The sequence below is a fragment of the Leopardus geoffroyi genome, chromosome B4 (assembly GCF_018350155.1).
Source record: "Leopardus geoffroyi isolate Oge1 chromosome B4, O.geoffroyi_Oge1_pat1.0, whole genome shotgun sequence".
Classification (NCBI taxonomy): domain Eukaryota; kingdom Metazoa; phylum Chordata; class Mammalia; order Carnivora; family Felidae; genus Leopardus; species Leopardus geoffroyi.
The window spans coordinates 138,752,167-138,779,743 of record NC_059341.1 but is presented as its reverse complement, the minus strand read 5'-3'; the positions used below and the strand labels follow the sequence as shown (position 1 = coordinate 138,779,743).

The 27,577-nt window shown below is 51.4% G+C and overlaps 1 protein-coding gene and 1 long non-coding RNA gene across 6 annotated transcripts in view; both read right to left on the bottom strand.

Moving 5' to 3' along the window:
* ATXN10 (ataxin 10) overlaps window positions 1–27,577 on the bottom strand; it is a 166,687-nt gene that overhangs the window by 5,892 nt on the left and 133,218 nt on the right. For all 5 annotated transcript variants that reach the window (XM_045464531.1, XM_045464533.1, XM_045464532.1 and 2 more), the window contains one exon: window positions 23,010–23,073. In XM_045464531.1, the coding sequence (XP_045320487.1) occupies window positions 23,010–23,073 (64 nt within the window). The remainder of the gene's footprint in view (window positions 1–23,009; window positions 23,074–27,577) is intronic.
* LOC123590903 lies at window positions 1,755–23,001 on the bottom strand. The gene is made up of 2 exons (XR_006709027.1): window positions 11,531–23,001; window positions 1,755–7,399 (listed from the first exon to the last, which is right to left on the bottom strand). It is a non-coding gene; the product is annotated as an uncharacterized LOC123590903 (long non-coding RNA).

Sequence of the window (27,577 nt, the reverse complement as noted above, 5' to 3'; positions counted from 1 at the left end):
ATTTAGCGGTCGTTTCTTTCACAAAATTTGAGTTGAAAAGAGAAAACACTGAAACAAGCCCTTACAGGCGGCATCTCACGCACACGAGCCTGGCTCATGAATATGCATGGCTCTCCTCGTTAGCGGCTGTGAAAGCCCGGAGCCCTGGGCAGCCTGCGCAGCCCTAGACAGCCCGAAGGGTCGCTAGGGAGATTAAAGGGAGTCCCAGTTAATATTCACATTGCCCTCTTGTTCCCTCTCTAAAGAGACAGACAGAGAGAAAGAGCGGGGGGAGAAAATTAAACATCTTCTAAAGTCTAATCCAACCAACACGTGAAGTGCTTTATTGTGCGCCTGGCTTTAGAGACAGCTTCTAAAGTTTCCATAGCTACTGCAAATACAAGGCGTGAGCCTGTGCGCGACAAGACTGCCCTGAAAGAGCCTTGCAATCAGCACTCGAGTGAGGACTCCACAGGGCTGGCCGGCTCCTCAACAGGGCACTCTGGGGTCTGGACACAGGCACAAAGGGGACAGTGGCAATGAGCACCCCAGAACTGCCGTGCTTGGGAAGGAGGCTCCTCTCGGGCCCAGAGCCGCAGCCCCGGGCTTCAAAAAGACCCGGCTCAACACCGAACCCTGCGGCCTTGGACAAGTCGGGTGATGAGGTGTTCGTGAGGCACAAAAATGTAGGCCGGGAGACAGTGCGACCTAGAAAATCTCCCAACACGGATGTGACGATCCAGCAGACTGATGTGCCAAATTCACTTTAAAGTCAGAGAATTAAAACACTGCAGTTGCAAGTGTCCGATGAGAAAGGTTCCATCTAAGAAGGGCAACATCCGTTCAGTTCTCAGAATCAGACACCTGTGTACCCAAACGCAGGGCCCGGGAGGACAGGGGCTCCGTTCCGGTCACCGCTCCAGCTCTGTGGCTGGAAGGATGCTGAGGACAGTGGTCAGCAAATTAGGGCCTGTGTTTTTGTACGGATGCATGTTGACAATAGTTTTTATATTTTTAAATCATTGGGGGAAAAAAATCAAAAGCTACTACTAACTGGTGACACATGGAAATTATTTGAAGCTCAAATTTCAGTACCCATAACCAATGAAGGTTTACTGGCACTTTATTCGTGCCCATTCACTGACCTACTGACTATGGCTGCTTTCATGTTCCAACGGCTGAGCTGTGGAGGTGTGGCAGAGACCGTCTGGCTAGCAAAGCCAAAAATATTTACTAAATTTAAACCTTTACAGAAAAGGTTTGCCTACCTCTGGCCTAGAACACGGAAGGCACCAATAAATATTTGTTGAGTGAATAAATGAGCTTTTTAAAGTCCTGGCATTGAAAGACTTACATTAGTAGGGCGCCTGAGTGGCTCAGTCAGTTAAGCGGCTGACTTCAGCTCAGGTCATGATCTCACGGTTCGTGGGTTTGAGCTCCGTGTCGGGCTCTGTGCTGACAGCTCGGGGCCTGGAGCCCGCTTCGGATTCCGTGTCTCTCTCTCTCTCTGCCCCTCCCCCTCTCACACTCGTGGTGTGTGTGTGTGTCTCTCTCTCTCAAAAATAAACAAATGTAAAAAAAAAAAAAAAGAAAAACTCACATTATCTAAATCAAAACAATTTAGCTTATGTTAAAAGATTTTGATAATGTGTGTATACATACTAGCTATGTAATATCTATGATGTTTTATACGTTATAAACCCGTACCTGCACAGCATACATCTATATTTAACATCATAACATATAACACGTACATAACAAATGTAGGTACTATATACATAGGATCTACATTTAATTTTTGCTTTCGGGATACATTTCGAAAAATTATTTTTAGACAACAAGCCCATTGATGGCATGGGATTTACGTACTGCCTAACAAAGTCAACTATTTAGTAGGGCACAGCATAAAAACCTTTTACAAAGTTGGTGTGAGAACAGGATGTTCGATATGAGGTGAGCCTACTTGATCAGGTTTCCGGGTTTCACAAAAACCGTGTAATTACCTGCCACGTTATCATATTAAGGTTTTTGTAATACGAAGCTACAGTTCTGCTAAAGATCAGGATGCTTTCAAACGACTTCCGTATCTAAACTAGTATCTTCACAGAAGTGGTAAAACTGAAGAATTTTTCAGAGTGCCAAGAAGTAGCTCAGTTTAAAATGCTTCTGAAAACGCTTTCCCTTGCTACAAGACAAAATACTTCTAAATACGCCCATTCTGTCAGGCAAAGGACGAGCAGGCATCGAAAGGGCGGCTTCTCTTCCCGCGGCAATGACTTACTTCGCCTTCCTCCTAGCCACACAAGTCGGAGAACCTGCCCGTGTCGGGGGGTGTTCTGGGGGGCCCCGCTTCCCAGGTCCTCACCAACCTCAGCCCTGCTCTTCATGTACTGACTTTCTGAGGGGGAAAAAGTGGCGCCTCTCAAACTGCTGCCCCGGGATCCCTGGGCTCCCCTGAGGCCTCTGCCGGAGGGCGAGGACCTTGTCCAAACCACAGAGGACGTCCGAGTGGAGGTGGTGAAGGAGGAAGAGCTCACGATTCAGGGGTTTCTGGAGGGTGAGGGGCACCCAGCTGCGGACAGACGAGGGCCGGCGGTCAGGACACACCTGGAAAACACGGCCACCGTTCCTTCCCTTCCCGGGACAGCACATGCTTTTCCTGCACGGACTGACTCGACCTCCAAGGGCCAACATACTTCCCTTTCCTTCTGCCTTCATCTACCATAATTACCTTCTGCTCTTAACTCTCATTATGTCATCCGGCTAACCCCATGCTCTTCTCCGTCAGGAAATTAAAGCAGAAGTTTCTGCGGTGCGGATTCTATCCGGGGTCTCCCCGCCTGGCGCTGGAAGCCAGAGTCTGCCCAATAACCGCCACAAACTGCCCATCTGGCTCCCTCCTCCTTCTCCAAATTGTCAGCCTATCTGGTATCTGATTTCCCTCCGCACTTCTGTATTTTAATATGAGGGAACATCTGTGGTTCAGGCGCTCCAGCGCCGTGCGGATCCGAGCCGTTCGAGGCTCTGCCGCGTGTTGTGTCCCGGCGGCACCGACAAATGAACGCATGCGTCCTCGTTCATTTACCAATTACTGGCTAATTGTGAATCCTGAGCGTGGTAACGGGAAGACTGACCCGGCTGGTGGGGGCGGGGGGACAGCTGCCAGATTGGTAGATTACAGGCCACAGTCTGGAGAATATGAAATAATACTTGTGTTTAGCACGAGCTCCAAGAAGGGGCAGGAAGGAGTCATCCCGGAACCACCCCCTCTGCAGGCAGGGGCCGTTTCCTGGCCTCTGAATCCCCAGGGGACTAGGACGTCACAGGAAGAGCCACAAGGCCCAAGAACACAAACTGCCCAATTCTGACAGAGCTGTGTCAGACACTTTATTCCTGGGCTGAACCCCGATCAGCACCTTCTAGGTGATTCTGGAACAAAGGGTGCATTCTCTGTCCTTGGTAGGTACGATTTACTTTCCGCAAGTGGAGCCTCTACAGGGGAGACCCGACACTCAGCACCTCACGGGCCTCTGCTCCTCTCCCCCCACCTCAGGTGGCTCCGCGTCCCCAGCGCCGTCACATGCGTGCGGACGCGGTCTGTCTCTTGCCCCCCACCCCCTCCACACCAGCCGGGTTAGGAGCGCTTGGTCCTTGACAAATCCCACACATATAAAGCCCAAGCCTCCAAGATGAGCAAAGTGGCACCGGCCGAGTGACGGGAGGAGGAGGGCCCTGCCCTCTGTCACCACACCCGCTCCCCACCCCAGAAGCTCCTGCGGCCAAGTGAGGGCTGCGTGGGTAGCTCACAGCCGCGGGGTTTTGGAGGTAAAGGCTCCGAGGGCACCGCGACCAATTTCGTGCATGACACAGTCTGGAATCACTTGACTCACCACTTGAAAGCGCAGTGTGGCACGGGGCGGTCAGAGCGTGGTGTCCACATCCCACGACAGGTCTCGGGATCAGAAACGGCCACCACCACTTCTAACTGAAACCACACTAAAGGCTTCTGGGGCCGTGAAGCGGTTCCATGTGCATCTGGGGCCGCACTCCAGTGTCACCTCTGAGACCCGGGCGAGCCCCTGCGTGTCCCATCTCAGCGGCACCTGGCACGTGGCGGGCACGCAGCACGCGCTCGGGAAGCGGCGCAGGAAGAACCCCCAGGGCCCATCACGCTGCGCGCCCCCCTCCCCGGGCCCCCCTCCCGCGCCCCTTCTCAGGCTGCGGTCACGGAGTGGACCAGACCCCTCCCACAGAGCGGGTGATCACCTGCGTGCCGGGACCGCCGGCTTCGTCCCCGCAGCTCCTGGCGCGCGGAAGGAGAGACGCTTTCAGCGTCCGTGGGACGAATGCCCCCTGCCCGTCTTCTACCTACTTCGAAGCTCTTCCGGGGCAGGTGGGCCGTGAGTGAGAGGTTACCGAACCCAAGCGCGCGCGGGGGCCCAGCCCCACACGAAGTCAGTCCTCACGCTGCAGGGGAGCGTTCGTCGGGGAGATGCACTCTGGACACGACAAACTCCTAAAGACACCGTGCCGCCCTGGTGCCGCGATCCCCGCTCGGGGCCGCGGCCGGAGACCGCGTGGAGCCACCCGAGATGGCCCGGCCCCCGAGGACGGAGCGATCATGAGCAGAAGCCCGTGGTCGCACAGCAGAGACCCCCAGGAGGCTCCAGGCCCCGTCTGCCAGGCAAGAGGACGTCCGTAAAGTACCGTGTGCTCTCTGGGATAAAGGAACCGTCGGGTGAGCAGCAGTGACCTTCTCCGCAGGGACTCCGCCTTAAGCAAGGCTTTGCGAGAGGAACCGATTCCAGCGCCTCTCGCAGAAACCAAGACCGTCCGCGTATCTGCACGAAACAGTCAGAGCGAGCGCCATAAACGTGACGGCAGCGGCTGTGACACGCCCAGGACACGTCGGGGCTGTTCCAGGACCCAGAGGAAGCATTCAGTCCTCAGGATGCACTCTGCAGCAGGTACCGTCACCCTCCTTTTACGGATGACGACACAAGACGCCGGGGCTCACGCTGGTCCGAGGTCACACGCCCTCAGGCGGCTGAGCCAGGGTGGGAGGCGGGCTCGGCACCCACCCTCGCGACCACCGCGCCACCTACTTCCGAGCACTTGTCCGGGAGCGTGGCCGACGAGGAGGGAAGTGGGGGCGGAGGGGGGGGAGGAGGCGGACAGAGCGGTTCTTCCTGTGGCTCAGTCTAACCGCAAGCCGCCTACCTCTGCCTCCAAGTCAGTTAAAGGGACGGTGGGTCTGACGGTACTTCAAGTAAGGTCCCTTTCTCTTCAAAGCATCCCGAGGGACAAAATAAGCTTGCAGAGATTAGAGTGACTACCTCTGCAAAGCACCCCTGGAACTAGCTAACGGACAGTTCAAGGAGCACCAGCGGCTTGGTCGGTTGCGTGTCTGACTCTTGGTTTCGGCTCAGGTCGTGACCTCACAGTTCATGAGATCGAGCCCCACGTCGGGCTCTGTGCTGACACGGTGGAGCCTGTGCGGGATTCTCTCTCTCCCTCTCTCTGCCCCTCCCCTGCACACATGCACGCTCGGTCTCTCTCCCCAAATAAAGAAATAAACATCAAGAAAAAACAGTTCAAAATGAAATTAGTATTTGGAGCAGAAAAAGTGAGTAGTCTCAACTAAATCACAGAAGATGAGTGTCAGTCTAGCGCTAATGAAGTCCAAAGTTTATGCAGCACAGCTAAGGGTCAGAAATACTTCTAAGAGAGCAAGGCTTCTGTTTCAATGACAGACACACAGTGTGGGGGTTCTGGCAGATTTCAGACTAGACGAGACACAGCAGGCGCCCCGGAGGGTGTGTTCACAAACCGCACGTGCCAGGGGCCTGAACACGTTACCACTGTCACTGGTCACCCGGGACGGTCCACTCCACGGGCCACCGTGCTGGCATGTCTCCCCCCACCCCCCCCGCCGACCCCCCCAGCTCCCAGAAAGTCAGCGGTCAAGAGGGGTGGGCCCGCAGACGCGTCCGTTTCCCGCCCACACTCCCCCGCCCCGAAGCGAGCCCGTGAGCGGTGGTGTTTCTCATCCTGTGCTGTCGGCTTCCACTTCTCTCAGTAGCAGGGGAACTAAGGACAGAGCACAGACCCGGGAGCCCACTCATCCTGGTTACGGGAGGAGCTCGGCCGTGTCCGTTTTAAAGGGAAGACCACTCGGCAGAAATTTATCACGTGCAACTGCCTTCCACGCTAACTGGAAATAAATACCACGGGCCCGCTGGGCTATTTATATGAAGGCCAAGCTGGTTGTGGTGGTGACGTTAAGTTCTAAGGTTCTTCCCTGACGTATGTCTCTCTTACCACTTCTAAAGTACCGGCCGCCTCACTCTGGGGAGAAAAATCTCATTCCATTATAGAAATCTAATACTCTACCGTGTTTTTCCTCCTCTCTGCAAACAATCTGCTCCTTGAGCATTATACTGGAATTAGCACGGGATTTAGATCCAAACAAAGATGCAAACGGCTGATCACACACCCGGCTGTCTGAAGAAGTCAGCCATGATCTAGTCGCTCGTCAGCAAATGTGAAGACACCACGCTCCGTGCTGGGAAAACAACAGTTCCCAGGATGGTCAGGTCCCCGCCCTTGTGGCATCTACATTCTAGAGACTGACTCACCGGACAAGGGCAGTGGGAGGCGGCCTCTCCGAGGAGGCACCACCACTCTCAGAACCACAGGCTACAAAAAAGGGGTGTTGGGGCAGAGGGCTGCGGGCCGTGCACAAGCCCCAAGGCACGAAGAAAGGTCCGGGGTCACCTCTGTGTCGGGAGAGTGGAAAGCAACAAGGCAGACCTTGCAGGGAATCGGGATACGGTGAAGAGTCTGTGTTTTACTCCAGTACAATTAGAACGTGGGGCAAGAGCGAAGTAGAGAAATCAGGACCCTGTCTTGGGTAGGTGCGTGGAACGTGGTTTCGAGAGGAAAGTGTGGGAACGGGGGCCCAGGAGGGGTCCACCGAGGCCAGAGGAAGGTCCTGGAAAAGGACAGACCTGGGCTCAAATTCCAACGCGGCCACTTCGTACGATGCGCAACTTGGGGCCAGTTTACACAACCGCAACAAGGTAGAGCTGGTCAGGTGACATGTGAGGACGGCGGGAGGGGACGTCTGCCGTGCATCTTGCCCGGCCCCTGGCACACCTGAGAGACAGCGCGGGGCCCCGGGCAGGCTGTGGAGCCCCCGACCCCTCTGTCAGGCCGGGACTTCATTACCCTTTGCCTTGGCTGCTTCATCCATTCGGGGGGGCGGGGGGGAGACCATGCCCCAGTGTGTCAAACGATCACAGGACCCACATGAAGCTCTTGGGCCCTGGAGTCAGAAAGTGCGGGTTCTAAACGCCAGGCCTGCTGCTCAGGAGTGCGGAGCCATGGCCAGTCACGACCGTTTCTGCCTCAACTTCTTCTTCTGTAAAATGGGACAATGACAGTATCTGCCTCACAGTGGTCATGAGGTTTCAGTAAAATCCTAATGCTTGGTGTGAAAAAGGCTAGTTCTGTTAGAAACACAGATGGTTACAGGGTGCCCGGGTGGCTCGGTCGGTTGAGCGTCCAACTTTGGCTCAGGTCACGATCCCCCGGTCTGTGGGTTCGAGCCCCGCATCGGGCTCTGTGCTGACAGCTCGGAGCCCAGAGCCTGCTTCGGATTCTGCGTCTCCCTCTCTCTCTGCCCCTCCCCGCTCATGCTCTGTCTCTGAAAAATGAATAAACCTTAAAAAAATATATTAAAAAAAAAAAAAAAGCAGCAGCAGCAGCAAGGCAAAAGAAGGAGGCCAGGGACCCTCACATCATTTTCTTGCTGAAAACCTGTTAGGATTTCCTGGTGTTTCCTACCCACACTCCGAAGTGCTTTCGGAGAGAAAGACAGATATCGTTTTGATTCTGACATAACCTGGTTTCTCTCAAAAACTGGGAAAATGTGTTGACTTTCTATAGGTTGTTCCGGTCCCGAACCAGGAAATACAGATTGTTATCTGCACGGGGCCATCATTCTGTGAGCTTCCGTAAGAACGTAAAATTAGGCCGCTATCCGAACACGAAGACGAGAACCTCTTGTAAAAAATAAGGCCGGTTGCAGTCGTGTGAAAAACCCCAAGTGCAGGGTTGGGTCCCGGCTGTCAAATTGTCCTCTTCGGCCCGGCTTCCGTCCACCCGTGAGGCTCTTTCACAGCACGGGGCTGCTTCCAGTCGCACTCGGTTAACCCTGAAGAGAAGATCTGTCCGCCCCTCAAACGGCCCTTCCCGGCAGCTCGCAGGAACCAGCTGCCATTGCCGGGGCGGCCGGGGCGGCCGGGGCTCAACCCACGCAGCCTGCTTCACCTCTACCTGGGAGGGAGGTCCGGACCAGAGGACAGAAGAGCGTGGAAAAGGGGACATCTGGAAGTGAGCTTTCTTCTTCTATTTTCCGGATTTGCGCGAGCATCCGAGGTGAAGAAGGGGCGGCCATGAGGATAAGAAAGCCTGAGGATCTGGAGGCCTTCCTTCCCGACTGCGGCCGCCACGCCTCACTCCTGTGAGGCAGGCCCGGCGTTTCCTCCAAGTTCCTCGGGGCCCACGTGGTTTGTCGGGAGAGACAGACACCAGCAGGCTCGGGTCGCGTGCTGGTGGCTGGCGCGGCCCTCCTCCGTCCCACCCGCGGGTCCTCTGGTCGCGACAGTGGCCTCCGCGCAGAGGCTCAGCCCACAGCTTCCTTCACGTGGTCACCAGGGACTCACCGAGGGGCCGCTGCTGGCCCTCCTTCCTCCAGAGACTCGCTCACTCACCCGGCAGGGTTTGTTTGTTTGTTCGTTTAAATCTGTTGGTTCTAGAAAGTGGTACAGAGAGTACGAACGACGATCCCAAAACACGAAAGCCAGGGGGTCACCACCTCACGGTGCTGAACCGGCCGTGGGGCGTCCACGCTCTGCCCAGACCCTTCTCCCTCACTGCTAAATCTGACCAAGGTCATTTTGGGCAAAAATCCCGACTTTAGGGTTCCCTGGAACACGTTCCCTCGATGCCAAACTTCTCTCAAGTGTTTTACAAAATACGCAGTCTGTGTAGCAATGGCATTTAAGTACAGCAACTGTAAAAAGTCATTTAGTAACATCCTCAACACACCCCAAACTGCTCTTTTTACTAAAGGGAATGCAAAAAAAAAAAAAACAAAAACAAAAAAAAAAAAACCCCAAAAAACCTGGCAAATACTTAACTTTGTAACAAAACACAAACATCCAGTTAAATGCTACCACTACTTACTGAGCACAGACCAGGCGCCAGGACTGCGTACGTTTCACGTGAGTGGTCAGTGGGGTCCAAACTCGCCAGCTCTTTCGAAGGCAGACCTCACCCTCAGGGCCCGCTGTGCCCACCAAGTGCCCCAGGGCTCACGCGCGATCTGCCAGTGATGTCGCTCGGTAATGCCATTTGGGGACGCAAGGGAGGTGGGAGGTGCATTACCGAGCACGAAGAGGATGTGCTGGTGGGACGCCTGCCTGGCTCAGGGGGCAGACCACACAGCTCTCAAATCGGGCCGTGGGTCCAAGCCCCACATCGGGCGGAGAGATTACTTGAAAATAAACAACAGAAGGATCTCCCGGTGACCGGTCGACTTTGCTGAATATGCTTTCAAAGGGAATGCAGACTGCTCTGTGCAGAGACAGGCTTCTGAAACCCCCCAGGGGCTGTGTTTGGACACTGTCACGCATGTGAAGTTTAGGCTGTTTCAGACTTCTCTTTTCTTTTCTCTTTCTCTCCCTTCCTTCCCTCCTTCCTTCCTTCCTTCCTCCCTCCCTCCCTCCCTCCCTCCCTCCCTCTCCCTTTCTTTTTAGAGAGAGAGAACACATGTGTGTGAGTGGAGGAGAGGGAGAAAGAGGGAGAGAGAGGGAGAATCATAAGCAGGCTTCACGCTCAGCATGGAGCACGACGTGGGGCTCAATGTCACGACCCTGGGATCGTGACCTGAACCCAAGTCAAGAGCTGAACGCTTAACTGACTGAATTAGCAAAGCTCTCTTTATGCTCTTCTCCATACTGTAGAGACGCTGGGGGACAGGTGCAGAACGACCACCATGCAGACATAACGTTACAGGAAGTGATTTTGAAAAACGAGTATCTGGTCCATGCAGACAACACGACGCTCGGCACTAAAAAAGAAATGAGAAGTCATGGAGCAAACTGGAATGCGGAGCACCAAGTGACAGAAGCCAGTCTGAGAAGGCCACCTACTGTGTGATCCCGGCATCTGCAGGGCACTCCAAACAAGGTATTAGCTACAGAGATCAGAAAAAGATCTGCGTTTGCAGGCAGAGGACAGAGGATCCCCCAGGCCTCCACGTACTACAATGGGGGATGCACGTCCTTACGCACTTGTCCAAACTCACAGCGCACACGACACCAAGAGCGAATCCTCCCGGGAAGTGCGGACCATGGGTGACAATGACACGTCAGTGGGTGTTCACCACGTGCGGCAAACGTCCCACCCCGGTGGGGATGGGAATGCACAGGGAATCTCTGTACGGTCTTCTCCAGCTTGCTCGTCAGCCTACCACTGCTCCAAGAAAAACCCGGGAGAAAAGAGAGCAACATCAGGAATGAATCTTTCACGTAGTTTCAGAACTCGAAATACTTTCTCAGGCTGGCAAACTCACCACGACCATGGAAGACCAGTCGGGAGAAATTATTTCGGCCAGGATGTCTAATACGTATCCCCAGAGACGGTCTTTCCCTAAAGTTATACTCCTCAGTATGAGTCTGTATCCGTATATAACAGCACCTGTTATGTTAACCAGCCACAAGTGTGGCGCAGGATCCTTCAGGTTAAGAATCGGTGGCAACAGGTATCTGCATGACGTCTTGTTGCAGGTTTCAAACGCCCTTTACGTGGTGTTACTTCAAACATTAATAGGAACTATCAGGAAGTAAAACTGCGAAAATGCTGTGTCATCGCAAAGCCAGGTGGCTGAAGTGACAGGCCATCCAAGGAAGCGGCTTCCACGGCCACTCGCACACTACCTGGGGTGTGACGGCAGCCCTGCCCTGGTCCCTGTGCAGGGTGAGTGCGTGCCAAGGCCAAGGGGGAGGTGGCAGACCACACGGTCCACACCGGGCTTCTCACCACGGGAAAGGGCAGACTCCCATCTCCTAGCTTAGGTGAGAATAAACCCCAAGCATTCTTGCTCTTTGTTTTTAATCTTTATTTATTTTTGAGAGACAGAGAGAGAGAGAGAGAGAGAGACAGAGAGAGAGAGAGGGGAAGGGCCAGAGAGAGAGGGAGACACAGAATCCGAAGCAGCTCCAGGCTCCGAGCTGTCGGCACAGAGCCCGACGCGGGGCTCGAACTCACGGACAGCGAGATCGTGACCTGAGCTGAAGTCAGAGGCTTAACGACGGAGTCCCCCAGGGGACCCCAGGCAATGTTGCTCTTAGTGAGTCAACAAGATACAGCAAACCCTGGTGCACTCTGACCTCTGAGATGGGAACGGCTGAGCAAACCAGGCTCAGCGAGACACAGCCTGAGGACAGGCGTGGGCGGCGCGTGCCCCTCGGCGTGTTCTCACCTCTGTCACCTCTGGGCGCCCTCGGGGAGAACCACTTTCTGTGCCTCAGCCTGCGGGACGCAGAATCTGTGCGCTAACGATGCCCGCCATTTGTAGCCTCTATTTCAGAGACGCGGGAAAACTGCAAGCAGGTGGAAAAGCGAAGCAGAGGCCACGGGAAGGAGCGCAACTCGAAGTGTGTGCGTCTCACTTCAAAACGGTCTACTTGCCACAACGCCTGAACCAGGAAGCGGTCCGCTTTTGTGAAAGCCTCATTCATTCCGGGACGCGGACTCCTCCGGCCATCGGCTTCAGGCCCTGGGGAACTGGTTGCTAGGATACCACAGAAGCCACACAAACGGGGCTTCTTTCCCCTTTCACTGTGAATGGTGCCATTGAGATGCATCCGTGTGTGTGTGTGTGTGTGTGTGTGTGTGTGTGTCTCTCTCTCTCTCAGGGGGCTGGTGGCAGCGTGTCACACTCTTAGCAGCCTGGGAGCGGCACCCGCACATTGTCCGGTCCTCGGCCCATGCTTGGCTCACGTCACACGGGGCCCCAGGGAGGCCTCCCCTGACCTGCAAAGCTGTGTGTGTACAAACTTGTTTGCTCTGGTCGGGGAGAAATGTTGGGTCTGGACATCTTCAAACGCACTAGGTGAGAGGCAAGACAATCAGCGAGGGGCTTTACAAAACCAAATTAAATCACTGGCCAGCTCAGCCAAAAGTTTATCTCTTCCAACTAAAACAGCATTAAGAGTGTTCCTGAGTGTTCCTAGTGTTTGGCCGCTCAGGAACAGAACAAATAATCAGTTTATCAGCTATTTCATGCTGGGGACTCAGAAATACAGAAGTAAATAAAAAATAAATGGCTCTTTCCCTCCAGAAAGAGGAGGGACAGCGTTCCCTCAGAACGATTCCCTAGCCGTTCACCGCACTGAACGTCCGGGTGGGCAGTGTAGGGTATCAGCAGCAGAAAGGCACCGTTCTGTGAACACAGCGCCAGCACTCCTTTGGCGTGGAAGCGCACGGCTACACCTTTTACGAACCCCACCAACTCTAGCCTCTTGTGCCCTCCCGAAGTACTTCAGACACTTCTCTGAACGGCCCCCCTCTGGCTGCTGCGTGGCAGGTCCAGTCACAAGCCTGGACTCCCCAGTAAGTACAGCGCTGGGGCGCCTGAGTGGCTCAGTCGGTTGAGCGTCGGACTCTTGACTTCGGCTCAGGTCACGACGCCAGGGTCGTGAGGCTGAGCCTCGCCTCGGGCTCCGCGCGGAGCACGGAGCCTGCTTAAGAGTCCCTCTCTGCCCCTCCCCCTCTAAAATGAAAATAAACTAATAAGAAGGACAGAATGGAATATATTTCCATCGTCTCCCAAGATGTGGCGCTTAGAGTCCAGAGTCTCCAAAACGCACATAAGAACGGTAAGGACTCCACGCAGTCCTGCTGGAGACAGGCTTGGGCAGCACGGTTCGTGCGTGTGCGTGCGTGTGCGCACAGACATGCAGGTACGGACATATCGTCTAGAAGCCTTCCCTCAAGTAACAGCTGTTCAAGACACCACATAAAACTCTGTGCTTTGGAACACACTTTGGTAACGCTCCCTTGGATCCGTGGGGTCCAGTGTGGAGCGTGTCCCGAGGTGTAAACGCACGAGGACACAGATCCCACCCGGGGTAAGTTGTCCTCGAGGGAAGGGGTTACATATGCGGGTACGTCCGTGCGGTGTGCTCACGGAGACGCGGAGCACAACTGAACCATAAAGACGCGCTGGCGCGCTCTGCTCGGTCCCGGGGGTCACGGAAGGATCCCAGAGAGGAAGACACGCAGGTCTAGAGTTCCAGAGGAGGAGGGAGGGGAAACGGGAAGGGGGGTCCATCTCCAGGCTCAGGGGTGCATCTCGATCATCCACGGTTGCAACAGAGCGCTGAGCGGGTACCATGCGCTACACGTTCGGCAAGATCAGTCCAAGACTTCGTACCCAACACAGCCGATGACCCACGTGTCCCGGAGAAAGCACGCCTGAAAGGAACGCCGTGACGGAGCGAAGCGAGCATGCACGGGCAAGTCTAGACCCCTGAATTCGGACGAAGCACGGGCCTTAGAGTCAGACACACCTGGGCCTGCACCCTGGCCCTGCCCCTCCCACGCCGGGCGGATCTGGAGCGGCTGGCGTCAAGGAACCAGCCGCCTGAGCTTTAGCGTTCTCAGCGGGAAATGGAAATAAACGTTCCCAATGAAGCGGGTGGTCTTAGCCCCGGTGAAGGGGCCAGAACAGGACGTGGCACGCGGGAAGAACCCAACAGGTGATTTAAAAAACTTGTGCGTGGCGCAACAGAACACACACATCCGAGGGCACGTCTTGAGGGGTTTCCTCACGTGGGTGTGTCCCCATGACTCCACCTACACCGAGATTAAGGACACGCCCGCACCCCATCCCGGAGGGCCCCCGCGTGCCCCTTCCCTAGTAATACCCCCCCTCCCACCTGCACACATGGTAGGAACAGGCCACCATGGATTCATCCCTTCTACTACGGGTGAGTCCCGGGATGCTCCCACCTCGGGGTTATCATCAATGGCTCTGCTGTGAAGGCTCCTGCACGTCTGGAAGAGACACGCGTGCACTCCCCCCGGGGGAAGGTACCGGGAAGGACGCTGCTGGCTCGCAGGCCGGGTGTGTGCGCTGTGTTAGGAGACACGGCCAGAACGTCTCCAAAGGGGTTACTCCAATCTACATCTTCCCCAGCAAGGTTCGGAGGTTCAGGTTGCAGCTCCACACCCTTGCCATCACTTCATACTGTCGGCCCTCGCCATTAGCCATTCCGGTGGGTTTCTCACTGTGGGTTAATTGTGCATCTCCCTGGCGACTGATGACATTGAGCTCTTTCCCCAGGTGTGCTGGCCATTCGGATTTCTTCTTTTCTGAAATGCCATGAGTCTCCTGTTCGTTTTGTTTTTAAATATATACATTTTAAAGTTTATTTTGAGAGAGAGAGAGAGAGAGCGCGCACGAGAGCGAGAGAGCACAACTGGGGGATGGGCAGAGAGAGAGAGAGAATCCCACGCAGGCTCCACACTGTCAGCACAGAGCCCGATGCAGGGCTTGAACCCATAAACCATGACATCATCCATCATGATCCTGTGAGGATAGGAGTACGGTCTGTTTTATAAGCAAAGAAGCTTAAGGCCAAAGAAAGTAAATGCAGTGTTTACAAACTAGGAGGGGTGGGGTGCGGGTGTGTCGGACCCAGCAGCTGCCACTCTTGCCCCGGGCCACACCTCCTCGACATGGGTCAGGTCACAGGGGAAAACACAGTTTGTTTAATATTTCTGTAAACTACTTGCTACATTTCTGTACGCAAGGAAACTTACAAATGAGGTGTTTCAGTGTTAGAGAGAGAGAGAGAGAGAGAGAGAGAAAGAGAAAGGAAGGGAAAAAAGAGAGAAAAGAACAGAAAAAAAACTCCTGTTTGGATTCTCTATGCCTGTCCCCTCCCCCTCCAATAAAAACAAAACAAAACAAAACAGCCCACATCAAGGACAGCTGATGAAAACACAGATCAAAAAAGAATAAAAGAAAAACATTTCAAATAAAGCTCAGTGGTTTCTATTTGGAAGCAACAACAACAAAAAATCCCACTTGCCACAATAAACTGACAAACAAGGAACTGACCCTGTGGTGGTGGGGCTGGAATTTTCCGATGGCCTCGGCTACCGTGTCATTACTGTGGGTGACCCACAAGCGAGCGGGCGAGTGAACAGCTGGGGCCTGGCTGGGCTCGTGCCCCTGGAGCAGCTGTGGAGGGCAGGTCTTCCCAGCCCAGCGGAGCGCCCCTTTGACATGCTGCCCTCTCCCTGAGACTGGAAATCCCCGCTGGTTTCTAGAATCTACCTCCAAGAAATGGAGCCTGGGGCCTCCGTTCCTAGCCTGGGGGCAGGGGCGTTGGCCCTCGGCCCTAGTTGGCTCTGATAGGAGAGCCAGCCTGAAGTTCCCAATCCCCAAGGGTGGCCAAGAAAGTGGCAGTCTCCCAGGGTCCCCCGCACTGATCTCCTATGGGGACCGAGGACTGCTCCCCACAGCGTCACGAGGCCTCAGCCCCCATCCCGCAGAGCATGGTTAAGTACATGTGCACGGGCAGCTGAGCCTGAGTGATCAGAGAATGGAGAGATGGTTATCAGCACGATTCCTCGTCTAAACATACCCAAAATATCTACTGATTTTTGACACAAAACACTGAAATGAAAGTTCTGTAAAAACTTGGCTGGTGTTAATTAGAAGAGGGGGTTAAACGAAACAAATCTGAAACCGTCGCTGCCGAGCAGACTTGACTTCATTCACGAAGAGTCACAGAACCCACAGGAGCAATTTTTCGTGTGTTGCCAACCGCCCCTGTTCCCACCAAATACACACACACACCTCTCGGCAGGCTGCTATTTGTTCAGTGTTGTCCCCACATGTCTATGTGTCTAAGAAGTGTTTACTGGACATTTACTAGGTGCCAGACAGTGGCAGATTGTACTGGGGTGAACAACAGAAAAAAACGGTCCCTGTCCTCACAGCACTTGGCCCAGAGGGCAACTGAGACGTAAACGCACAAGTATGTGGTGACACACTGCGCTGCGCGGACACGGCAGGTTACAGGAGGGGTGACCGGACCGGGCCGGGCTCCAGCGACCTTTGGCTGAGAAGAGACCGCGGGAGCCGAGCACCCAGCACGCGGAAGGCTGGCCCCGGGGAGGGCAGTTCAGGCGAGAGGTCGGTGCAGGTGACTGCCTGCGGTGACCATGAGGCGCACGTGAGCCACAGTAAGAAAGCGTGTGGGGGGAGTGCCGCGGTGGGGAGAGCAGCTCCGGATACAAGTGCAGGAGGAGGCAGCGGCGAGATCAGACGGGGCCTCTCAGGCTGTGCTGGGGACTCCGGGTCATTCCGAGCACGGCGGGCAGTCTTGGGGGTTCTGTAAACGGAGCGTGTTTGGGACAGACGGTGTGGGGGCAGGGAGAGTCCAGAGGCAGAGAGGAAGGATCCTGTTTTGTTTTGCGAGGTCTCACGGGATGGGTGGGGGGGGGTCCGTGTTTCCCGGACACCCCGAGGGAAGGAGGGGAACAGGAGTCAGGAAGCCACCGCCGACCCAGGCCGGGGTGAGGAGAGAGTGAACGGGACGGTGCCACTGGAAAAGGAGGAAGTGGACGGCCTTGGGACGTGCTCCAGAGAGAGAATCGGGAAGACACGGTGACACGTTAGTGGCAGGAGACCGAAAAAGAATCAGCATCGCAAGGGGCTCCCGGATCTCTGGCCTGAAACCATTCCCCCAATTACCGAGGAAGGGGGGGCAGCTACGGAGCTATTAACAGTTCGACTGTGGACGTGCTGGGTTTGGAATATCGGGAAGACACACAAGCAGATGAGAGAGCTCTGTCCACAGACTGAGTCTGGGAGCCACGGGCGAACAGGTATTTGAAACCCTGAGAATACCCAGAATGCAACTCTGTCTCCCCGTCCCCACGGTGACCGGACTGGCCCAAGCCACCATCCCCTCTTGCCTGGAAGACCGGCCGCCACAGCCTCCCTACAGGATTCGCTGTCATTCCGTGGGCCCGGAGAGTGTCTGGCATGTGAAGAACGTTCACTAAACACGGAATGAATAAAGGAAGAAACGGGTGGGACTCCTTAGGGAGAAGAGGCAGGGTGAGGCGAGCACCCCCGGGTTCTGGAATGTCCAGCAGGGCTCCAGCAGGGCTCCAACAGGCAAACGCTGCACGGAAGAGGAAGCAACAAAGGAGCCAGAGAAGAAGGATCCAGAAAGACCTGAGGAAAACCTACAGAAGGTACTATCGCGAGGGCCAAGAAAGAGGCAGTATGTTACAGGCGAGGGATTAATTCTGCCGAACTGAGTTTTAAGATGGTAAGAACAACAGAGCACCACTGGTTCTGGCACACGGTAATGGCTGGCGACAGTAAGCAAACGATGAGGCTTAGGAGCCCACTCACCGATCTACACTCCCTTTTGAAGAGCCACCGGATTTCTTAAAATAAAGACACAAACTCTCAAGCACAAAAAGAATGTTAGACGCTGAAAAGCAGACAGAAAAGAAGTAACAGGGCACTGGCTTACGGCTGGGTAAGGGGCTCTAGCACCTACCTCAGCAAACCCAAGAAAGCTGGTCCTGAACGGCAGGGAAACACTATGCCCTGCAGAATCCCTCGCGGCTCAGATGTTGGTGACCACACGGATCTCTTCAGAAGGTAAAGGCGAAAATTAAAAGAGAAGGCCTGTTTGCGCATTTAACACGTACCCGTACCCCTAGGCCCCCTTTCTCTATCTCAACACAAGACTGGAAGATTCATCAGCTCAACAACAAGGATAAGACAGAGACGCTCTGGCACAGAGGGCACCAGATAGAGTGGAGGGCGCAGACACCATGCGGGAGATGGTGGGATTAGGTGACGGTACATACGCATTAAAATTAAAATGTAGAGATCCTGCAGCTTTCCCAAAAAAATCGTGGCATCAGGCATACATTTTCAAACAAACTCAACTAGTTCCCCACCAATGGTCCCACTTTAAAGGAAATTCTAAAAAGACCTCAGGCAGAAGGAAGACGATCCCAGCTGGACAAACAAGAGATACAAGGAGTGAAGGGCAGGCAAAGTAGTAAATATGTGGATAGATCTAAGTGAACACTGACATTAGGGTTTGAAAACAGAATTAAAGTGTATAACAACAACAGCCGCATGTAAGGTGGGGGTGCCAAAATGGTCCTGTATAATCTGGGAAGGGGGTTAGGGGTGCCTGTTGTAATTTTCCCCAGAAACTATTAACAGAATAGAAAAAAAGAACAGAGAGCATTTAAATGAGAAAACGATAAAAACTGAATGATACAAAATAATCCAAAAGAAAGCAAGAAAGAAAGAAAAAGAAAATAAAATAGAAAGGACAGAGAGGCTTCAATACAAATAGGTCAGCATTTACATTATATTAAATATAAATGGGCTAAATGCAGCAGCTGAAAGACAGAGACTGTCAAACTAGATTAAGGGGGAAAAAAAACCCAACTACATGCTGTTCACAAGAAGCACCTCTGATACAGACAAGTTGAAAATAAAAGAGTTGAAAATGTTATACCATGTAAATAGCAACCAAAAGCAAGTCAGAGGAGCTATGTTAATATCAGGTAACAAATAATTTTAGAGATAAAGGGGTTCAATTTATAATGACAACAGGAACATTTCTCAAGGCCTGTCATACACCTTTATCTAATAACACTGCCTCAAAACATACAAAGGAAAAATTTATGTAACTAAGTGAAGAAATAAAACAAATCTATAATCACAGAAGGGTATTTTAAGACTCTATGTAGCTGATAAACCAAAGGAGACAAAAATATCAGTAAAAATATAAAATTTTCACAAACTTCACCTAATACACATGGATAAAATGCTGCTTCCCACTACTGGAGAATAAATGTTCTTTTCAAGCACACATAGAACAGCTGCAAAAAAGTACCATATACTGGGTCATAAAGGCAGTCTCAATACATTTCACAGGACAGAAAAGTATGTGCTCTTTGATCACAACACATTTATGGCAGAAATCAAGCTCCAAAAGAGAACTAGAAATTTTCAATTTGTTTGGAAATTAAGAAATGCATTTCTAAATAATCCCAGGGGTCAAAAAAGAAACCATGACAGAACTCAGGAAACACTTTAAATGTATGGTAACAAAAATAACATACACCCAAATCCATGCAATGGAGCTACAAAGATACACAGAAAAGGATAAAAGCTTAAAATTAAGAATCCTAAATAAATGGACAGATATGCCATACTCATGGACTGGAAGATCCATCCAGTATTGTTTAGATGTCAATTCTCACCAAATGGACTTTAGTCAATGCAACTTCAATGAAGAACTCAATGTGCGGATTTAAATTTTTGTTGGTTAAATTGGTTTGGTGGTTTTTTTTTTTTTTTTTTTTTTTGGTTGATTTCATGTGTGTATGTACATGTAGGTGTACATAAAGACGTAAGCACACGTGTAGAATTTGACAAGCTGGTTCTTGTATGTAAACTTTTATGTAAAATACAAGTGACAAAAAATAGCCATAACACTTTTTAAAAAGAAGAGACCAGTTGAAGATTTGACTCAACTAATATCAAGACATGTTAGAAAGTGACACTTAAAGAGTAAGGACGACAAAGAGATCAATGGAAAAGAAAACAGAGTCCAAATACAGACCCACACATATTTGGATACTCGTGATAAAGAGGGCACTACAGCTAACAACGCATGTTCTTTTCAGGAACTGGGGCTCGGACAATTGTGTGTCCATATGGAAAAATACAGAAATAGACCGCTAACTCACACTATACACAAAAATCAACTCTAAGTGAATTACAGACCTAAACAGAGAAGGTAAAACTATCAAGTGTTCAGAAGATAACACAGATTATCATCCTGACCTCAGGGTTGGAAAATATTTCTTTAACAAGATACACACCAAAGAACTAACCATAAAGGGAAAGTGATAAATTTGATTAACTGTTAATACCTCCTGTTAATTAAAATAAACTAGAAAGAGAATGACAAGATAAGTCACACAATGGGAGAAAGAAAACATTAGTAACCATGTAGTTGATTAAGAACTTCTATTTAGAACACAAAAAGATCTATTACAAATAAATTATAAAGGAAAAACCCAATGAAAAAATAGTCAAAAGGTTTGCTCAAGCATGTTTTATGTCCACTGACACACATGCGCGCGCGCGTGCGCACACACACACACACACACACACACACACGAAATCCAAATGGCAAGTAAACATGTTAGAGGATGCTCAGCCTTGTTAGTCATGCAGGCAATAGTAAACGAGATCTGTAGTCTTAACTACAGTGGCATGAGAAGAGGGAGGAGTGAAGGTGGTTTATAAGAGAATAAATCTTCATGTCGTAATAAATAGACTCATCAGAACCCAATATACACATCAAGAAACAGCAACAGAGCAGGTTACTTAGGTGTACAAAGCAACTAGTAAAACAAAGGGCGAAGAGTGAGTTTAAAGTGTGGACAGTGGAGTAAGAGGCCTCACTCAGTACCTTTTGGCACTAAAAAAAAAAAGATGTATTGTTTTGATGAACAGAAAATACAAGAAAGGAAAACACCTAAAATGGGCGGGGAAGAGTAAATGGGAGGTAAGGAGCGAAGTCAGGGAAATTAGAGAATTCTCTGGAACACCTACTTCTGAGTCAGAGCAGAGGAGCAGCACAGAAGGGCACTGGTGTGGTTTTATTCCATAATCCGCATCATGTCCTTTTTGCGCTGGCTACCAGGAACGCCAGGTTCAAGTGTATGGCTCCTGTCTAAAACTTGATCCCCTAGGCTCTAATGCCTCTTCGTTTCTGACCATTCAACCATCAATTTCCCTTCTGCTCTGATATCTTACTATGTAGTATCTCCTATCTTATGCATATTTTATAGGCCTTTGCAATCTGGCCGGCTTTGAGAAATAAAACTCCAAAGAATGAATGAATATGCGTCATACTGAACTACGTGGGATTTTAACTTATCTTGACAATTTAAAGAATATTCTGGGATCTTGCCATTCTTCATTAATTATCATTGTAAAGACACCAGTTACCTATACAGATCATCCACATACACTTTTTTCAATTTCGAATGCTGAATAATCTCTCCGCCACATGAACAGGTTATTGTGGTTTTCCTATATGAGTTCTGTCCCCGCCCTGTGACTCCTAAGGAGGGAGCACAGCAAAATGGCTGGGGATCGGGCACACACCCAGCTTGCACTCTGGGTCTGGCCCGCAGGACGAGGCTCTGAGACTCCCTTGCCGTGTTTCCTCATCCACAACACGGGGGTGGCAACGACGACAGCGTGTGCTCCGTGGCGCTGCCGGGATTAAATAAGGCAACGGGCATAAGCGCACAGCGAGGAGTCAGTGGGTGTTTCTGGAAGGAAGGAGTGAGTGAACGGAGGAGCCGCCCAGGAGGCTGCCAGAGAGACCCTGCAAGCGTGGAACCGCAGGCGGGCCGTCTGCAGAGCCACGACGCGCTGTGCGCAAGGGCCGGGCCGTCCCCTGCTCTCGGTAAGAGCCGAGACCAGTGACAGAACGTCTTCTTCACCAGGAGGCCGGTTTAGGGAGCAGAACGCTGTGGGTGAATGTCTTGTTTCATGATACATCCTCTTTGTCCTCAGGAAACGCACCACCTGTCCCTGCACCTGAGTGACCTTTCACTGCCTTCCTGTGACCCCCAGCTCTCTTTCCTCCCTTCTTTTTTGGGGCTAAAAGACTTCCAGACTGCGGGGGGCAGAGCCTGTAGTGGCTGATTATAATGCGATGCAGCGAACCAACTTTGTTTTGTCTCAAGGACGAGTCTTCCGAGGCTTCTGTCTTTTCCTGACTCAGCTTATAAACCGTTGTGCTCTTTAAAATCGGAGATTTTCTTCTGTTGCTAATCAGACAAATGACAGTGTCGTCAGCACCGGGATGAGCAGCCCTCCCTCCACCTACTTTCAATACACGATTTTTATCAACTCCTTTTGTCTTCTCGACAGAAGCCACAGTGAGGGGTGCTGTTCCCACACCCCCCCACCCCCAACCCCTGAGCCCCAGGCCGGGCTCCTCACTGTCCCTCAGAGGGTTACGCTCTCAACGTCCTTCCTCGCCAGCCCCGCCCCCAGCAGGCACCCAGGGCGCAAGGGCACGCAGCGGCCAGGGCGAGGGACTGGACGGAGTCCGGCTCTCGCCAGGGAAGTCTCGAACTTACACGGAAATACCGCTCAAACCTCACCAGGCTCAACCTGGTTTCCGGATGTGGTTTCCTCACAGTTATCAGAGTGGCTTCCTAGCGTCACTCCTCGGTGAAGTCGATGAAGTAACGGGGTTCCCCGAAGAACCCTACAAGCAGGGTGGTCAACCAAGGGCAAGAACCAGGCTCCCCGCCCCCCGCTTCGGTAACAGAGGGTCACAGGCCAGAACACGTCCAAGACAGGTAGGTGGTGCCACTAAAGTGTTTCTCCCTATTCCTGGGGCCGCAGAGCGCCCCTCGAGCTTCTCTGTCACGAAACCGTTGCTAAAATGGTTCCTCTCAAAGGACTGGATACTTAGAATCTCTAGAGCAAAAGTTAAAAAAAAGCACGATTCTTCACATTTACTCCGAGGAACACACACTTTGGAAAGGTGACGTCGGCGGCAGGAGGCACACAGGGACCCTGGGTGGGTGGTCTTTCCCCCCCCAGAGTTTAAAGCATTCGTGAGTACAGGGCTGCTTTAGAAGGTCCCACTCACCTTGAACACCAGCTCACTGCGCTGCACAGACGGCAGGAGGGCTGGTCCGGCGTCCCGACTCTGAGAAAGTGGCTTAGTTCTTAGGAACAAGCACCCAAGAAAGCCAGCCGGCCACAGGGCCAGGGAACACCGGGAAAGGGAGTCACACAGAGGGCCCTGACTGTGAACGGATGCTCACGGGTTCACGTGCAAGGATACAGGGGTTGCTGTCATCGATGCTGCAGCTGTCCAGGATCAAGGGGATGCCATCCAGCTCATTCACCTGCGGAGAAAGGAAAAGGCACATTTATACACCGAAAAAGGCCTGGGTCACGGTGAGAGATCATAGATGGTCTGTCTCTCCTGCTGGTCTCCTCACTCACTGCGGTAACGTAACAGCATACTGTTGTATTTAAGCCTGCCACCCCAGCCACAGCGGACGACGAAACTCGACCTCCAACATCGAGGCAGGCAGACACAGCAGGTGTAGACGTTAGTGACCTGCCTGCCCTAATGGAGTCAGACGATGAGACGTTAGTTAACAGAAGACCCTCCTCCTGTCTCTGCTACAGCCCAGCCTCCTGCACCCGCCACCACCCTGACCTCCGACCACGCAGCCCAACACCTATCCCCACCACCTCTGGCCTTGGGGGGCAGGGCGCTCGCGGTCTTCCTGATCCTGGTGAAAGCTGAACTACGCTGTACGTACATTGTGTCCTCTTCACACAGACTGTGGAGTTATGACATCACTCCTGCTTTTACGACACAGCGTTACTTTAGGTTTTATGTGTTATTTGGTAGGATTTGGTAGGGTATTTTGGGGGATGGAGAACGCTCAAAACATTTTCCATTTAATTAAGGGTAGTTGTTTCTTTGCTTTCTGCCGTTTCGGCTGACGGGGCTTCATGGGAACAAGCAACTTCTGGAGAGCAGGGGAAACCGGTATCTCAAACACGTACACCGACCCAGAAATCTTTAAAAGCAGACATGAACAGAAAGGGATACACTATTTTCCTTTTCACCCTTCCTTAAAAATGCGGGGGCAACTGGAAAGCCATATAAAAAAGGATAAAATGGATCTCTCCCCAGCAATGTTCACCAGGGTAAGCTCCAAACGAATCTGAGTTTATTACAGTTTAACAGTACTAGTAAGTGGACAGTTTTTCTACACCAGGAGTAGGAAAAGCTTTCCAAACTATGACTTAAAATCCAGAAGCAACTGGGAAAAGAGGTTTTTAAAATTTGCCTGCAGTTTTTTAAAAAGCAAATTAAGGGGCAGCGCCTGGGTGGCTCGGTCAGTTGAACGTCCAATTCTTAATTTCGGCTCACATCATGGTCTCATGGTTCGTGGGTTCAAGTCCTGTATTGGGCTCTACACTGTGAGGAGCCTGCTTGGGATTCTCTCTCTCTGCTCCTCCCCTGCTCACGCTCTCCCTCTCCCTCTCTCTCTCAAAATAAATAAGTAAACATTAAAAAAAAAAAGGCAAATAAAAGCTAGGAAAGTTATTTGTAAAATATTACAGGCAAAAGGTTAATATTTTAATATACAAAGAACTTGTAAAAACTGAGAAAAGATCAGCAATCCAACAGAGAAAGAATGGATCAAATGCATGAACAGAAACGGCACAGAAACAAAGAAACGCAGCTGGACCACGGAGACATCGGAAGACGTTCAACCTTGCAAACTGTTACCACGCGGAGACATCACCTCTCGCCCGTCAGAGCGGCAAGCGAGCGAGTCTGACAACCCACGCAGGCGACGGGGAAACAGGTGTCCTCGCACACTGCTGGAGCGAGCGCTAGATGGCACGACGCCCGTGGACGGGCTGAAGCACCTACTCGCTGATCCAGCCCTCCCAGTCCTAGGGCAGCACCTCCGACTGCACTGTCCCACGGAGGCTTTGCCTGCACAAGGTTACTCACTGCAGCACAGTTTTCGGAGATACAATTCACACACGATAACGCGCACCTTTTAAAGGATAGAGTCCAGTGGATTTCTTTTTTTTCAAATTTTAGACAGAGAGAGAAGGGGAGAGTGGCGTAGGGAGAGAGAGAGAGAGAGAGAGAGAGAATCTCAAGCACGAGCGTGGAGCCCGACACGGTGTCTGATGCCACGACCCCGGGATCAGGACCTGAGCCGAAATCAAGAGTTGGATGCTCGACCGACGGAGCCACCCAGTGGGTTTTAGTTTTATTCACAAAGTTGTACAACCATCACCTCTACCCAATTTTAGAACATTTTTATTATCCCAGGGAAGAAACTCCATACCCATCAGTCATTCCTCATGTCTCCTCCGTCCAGCCCTTAGCAGTCTCTGATCTACTTTCCGTCTACAGATTTGCCTATTCTGGACATAGCGTACAAATGGAATCTTTCGATGCGTGGCCTTTTCTTTCAGTTAGCATGATGCTTTCAAGGTTCATCCAGCACCGCGTTCCTTTTTGTGGTTAAATAATATTCTACTGTCTGGAGAGACCATGTTTTATTTATCTGTTCATCTGTAGATGGGCATCTGAGTCATTACGGTTTTGGGTATTGTGACCGTGCTGTGAGCATCTGTGTACATGTTTTTGAGGGGATATTTACGTTCAGTTCTCCTGGCTGCGTACCCCGAGAGAGGAACTGCTTGGTCCCGGTAACATCTGGAGGAACTGCTGGGGTGCCTTTCAGAGTGCTGTGCCGTTTTCTAGTCCACCAGCAACGTATGAGCGTCCCAACTGCTCCGCATTCTTACTGGTGCTTGTTGGTGTCTGTCTTTCATTTTAACCATCCTGTGGGTGTGAAGTGACGTGTCACTGCGGTTTTGATTCGCATTTCTCTGACAATTAGGGATGTTGTGTACAGTGCAACTTATGAAAACAAAGATCCTGGAAGCAACTCAGGTGTTCTCCGATACGGGCCGGCTGAACGAACGACAGCACGGACGCAAAACACTTCCGTGTAGCTGTGAAAATGAGTGAAGGAGGCCCAATGCACTACCTGGAGGGATCACCAGGAGACAGCGGTAAGTGAAAAAAGCAAGCCGCAGACAGGCTTAAACGTGAACCTTCCGTGTAATAAAGGAGGAGAAATATACAAACTTTCTTATAGTTCCCAAAAGACACAAGAAAGGGTTAAATAAAAAACTAATAATGGCTGTCCACAGGGCATGAGAAGAGAATGAGACAGGAGCAGCAGGAAAGGGAGGCAGATGTCTGTGAATGCACCTGGTCATACAATTATGACTTTGGAATCCTATATATATTTTATATAATTCTCTACAATTAAATTTATAACGGATGTTAACTACACTTACTGTGTTGATAACTTCACAACACACGAATACTGAGTCATTATGTTATGTTCTATGAGCACAGTACGTTACGTCAATTACATCTTAGAAAAATTAAATTTACAAAGTTATAAAAATAGGAAACAGAAACACATTAATCCGATGGCACGTACAACAAAGAAAAATTACCACAAAATTAAAACAGTATTTGACTTTACACCCCTAGCGAGACGTATCCGAAGCTCAGAGAGAACTGCACAGAAATCTTAGAACGGCATTCAGCTGTCTCTGCTTCCTATTGGTATCGTTATTCCGAACCGTTATGTACTTATTTTTTTAATGTGTGTTTATTTTTGAGAGAGAGAGAGAGAGAGAGAGAGAGAAAATGAACGGATGGGGGAGGGGCAGAGAGGGAGACACAGAATCTGAAGCAGCCTCCAGGCTCCGAGCCATCAGCCGGAGCCCAACATAGGGCTTGAACTCACGAACTGTGAAATCATGACCTGAGCGGAAGTCGGACGCTTAACCAACAGAGCCACCCACGTGCCTCTATATTTAGTTTAAAGCAAATGGGTCATTCATGTTATTAAGGAACTAAGATTTTCAGCATAAAAAAGGATTAAATCCAGAAAATAATTTTACACTTAAATTAGAAATATTAGCAAGATTTCGTGATGTATTTTTCAATTTCCAAAAAGTATTTATTTCCTAGCTGTTCACTGAAAAGGCCTAGACGTGAAGAGAAGCATCCCTCCCAGGATCGGATGAACTACAGATCCTCCCTGACTTACGACGGGGTTATGTCGCGATGAACCCGTCGCTATCACCCCCTGCCTACCGAGCGCCACTGCTTAGCCCCGCTGACCCAAATCATGTTCAAGCACTTGCAAGAGCCTACGGATGGACAAAATCATCTACCGCAACGCCTATTTGGTGACGAAGTGTTAAGTACCTCTCGTGTAATTTGCTGCACAGGAAGGGAGAAACTGAAAGGCTGAGGAGTACGCAACGGGTGTCAGCGTCACCGCTGCTGCTGACCCTCGTGGTCGCGAGGTTGCCCGGGAGCCGTGGCCGCTGCCTGGCGTCGCGAGAGAGGAGCGTACCGTGCGTCGCTAGCCCAAGAAAAGATCCACACCCAAACTCCAAGCACAGTTTCTACTGAAACTGAACGCGTTCTCACTTCCACACCATTGTAAGGTTGACGATCCGTAAGCTGAGCCACCGCCAAGTTGGGGACCGTCTGTAAATACATGTCCCGGTGAAAGATGGCAGATCTCCACCTGCCTGTGATGCACAGACCTGCTGAAGAGCATTGTGACCAGCTGTCCTTGGTTTCCCCAAGGCAGACAGGAAGAGAATAAATCTAATTTCTGCAATTTTTTCTAGGTGCCGGAAACAGGGTAGGAAATGTCCTACTATTTAATAGGCATCTGGCACACCCTAGGCAATGACAAATACATCCATGATTTCCGCGTTCCGGCAGAATGCCAGAAGCTGCACTGGCTCCATGTTCCT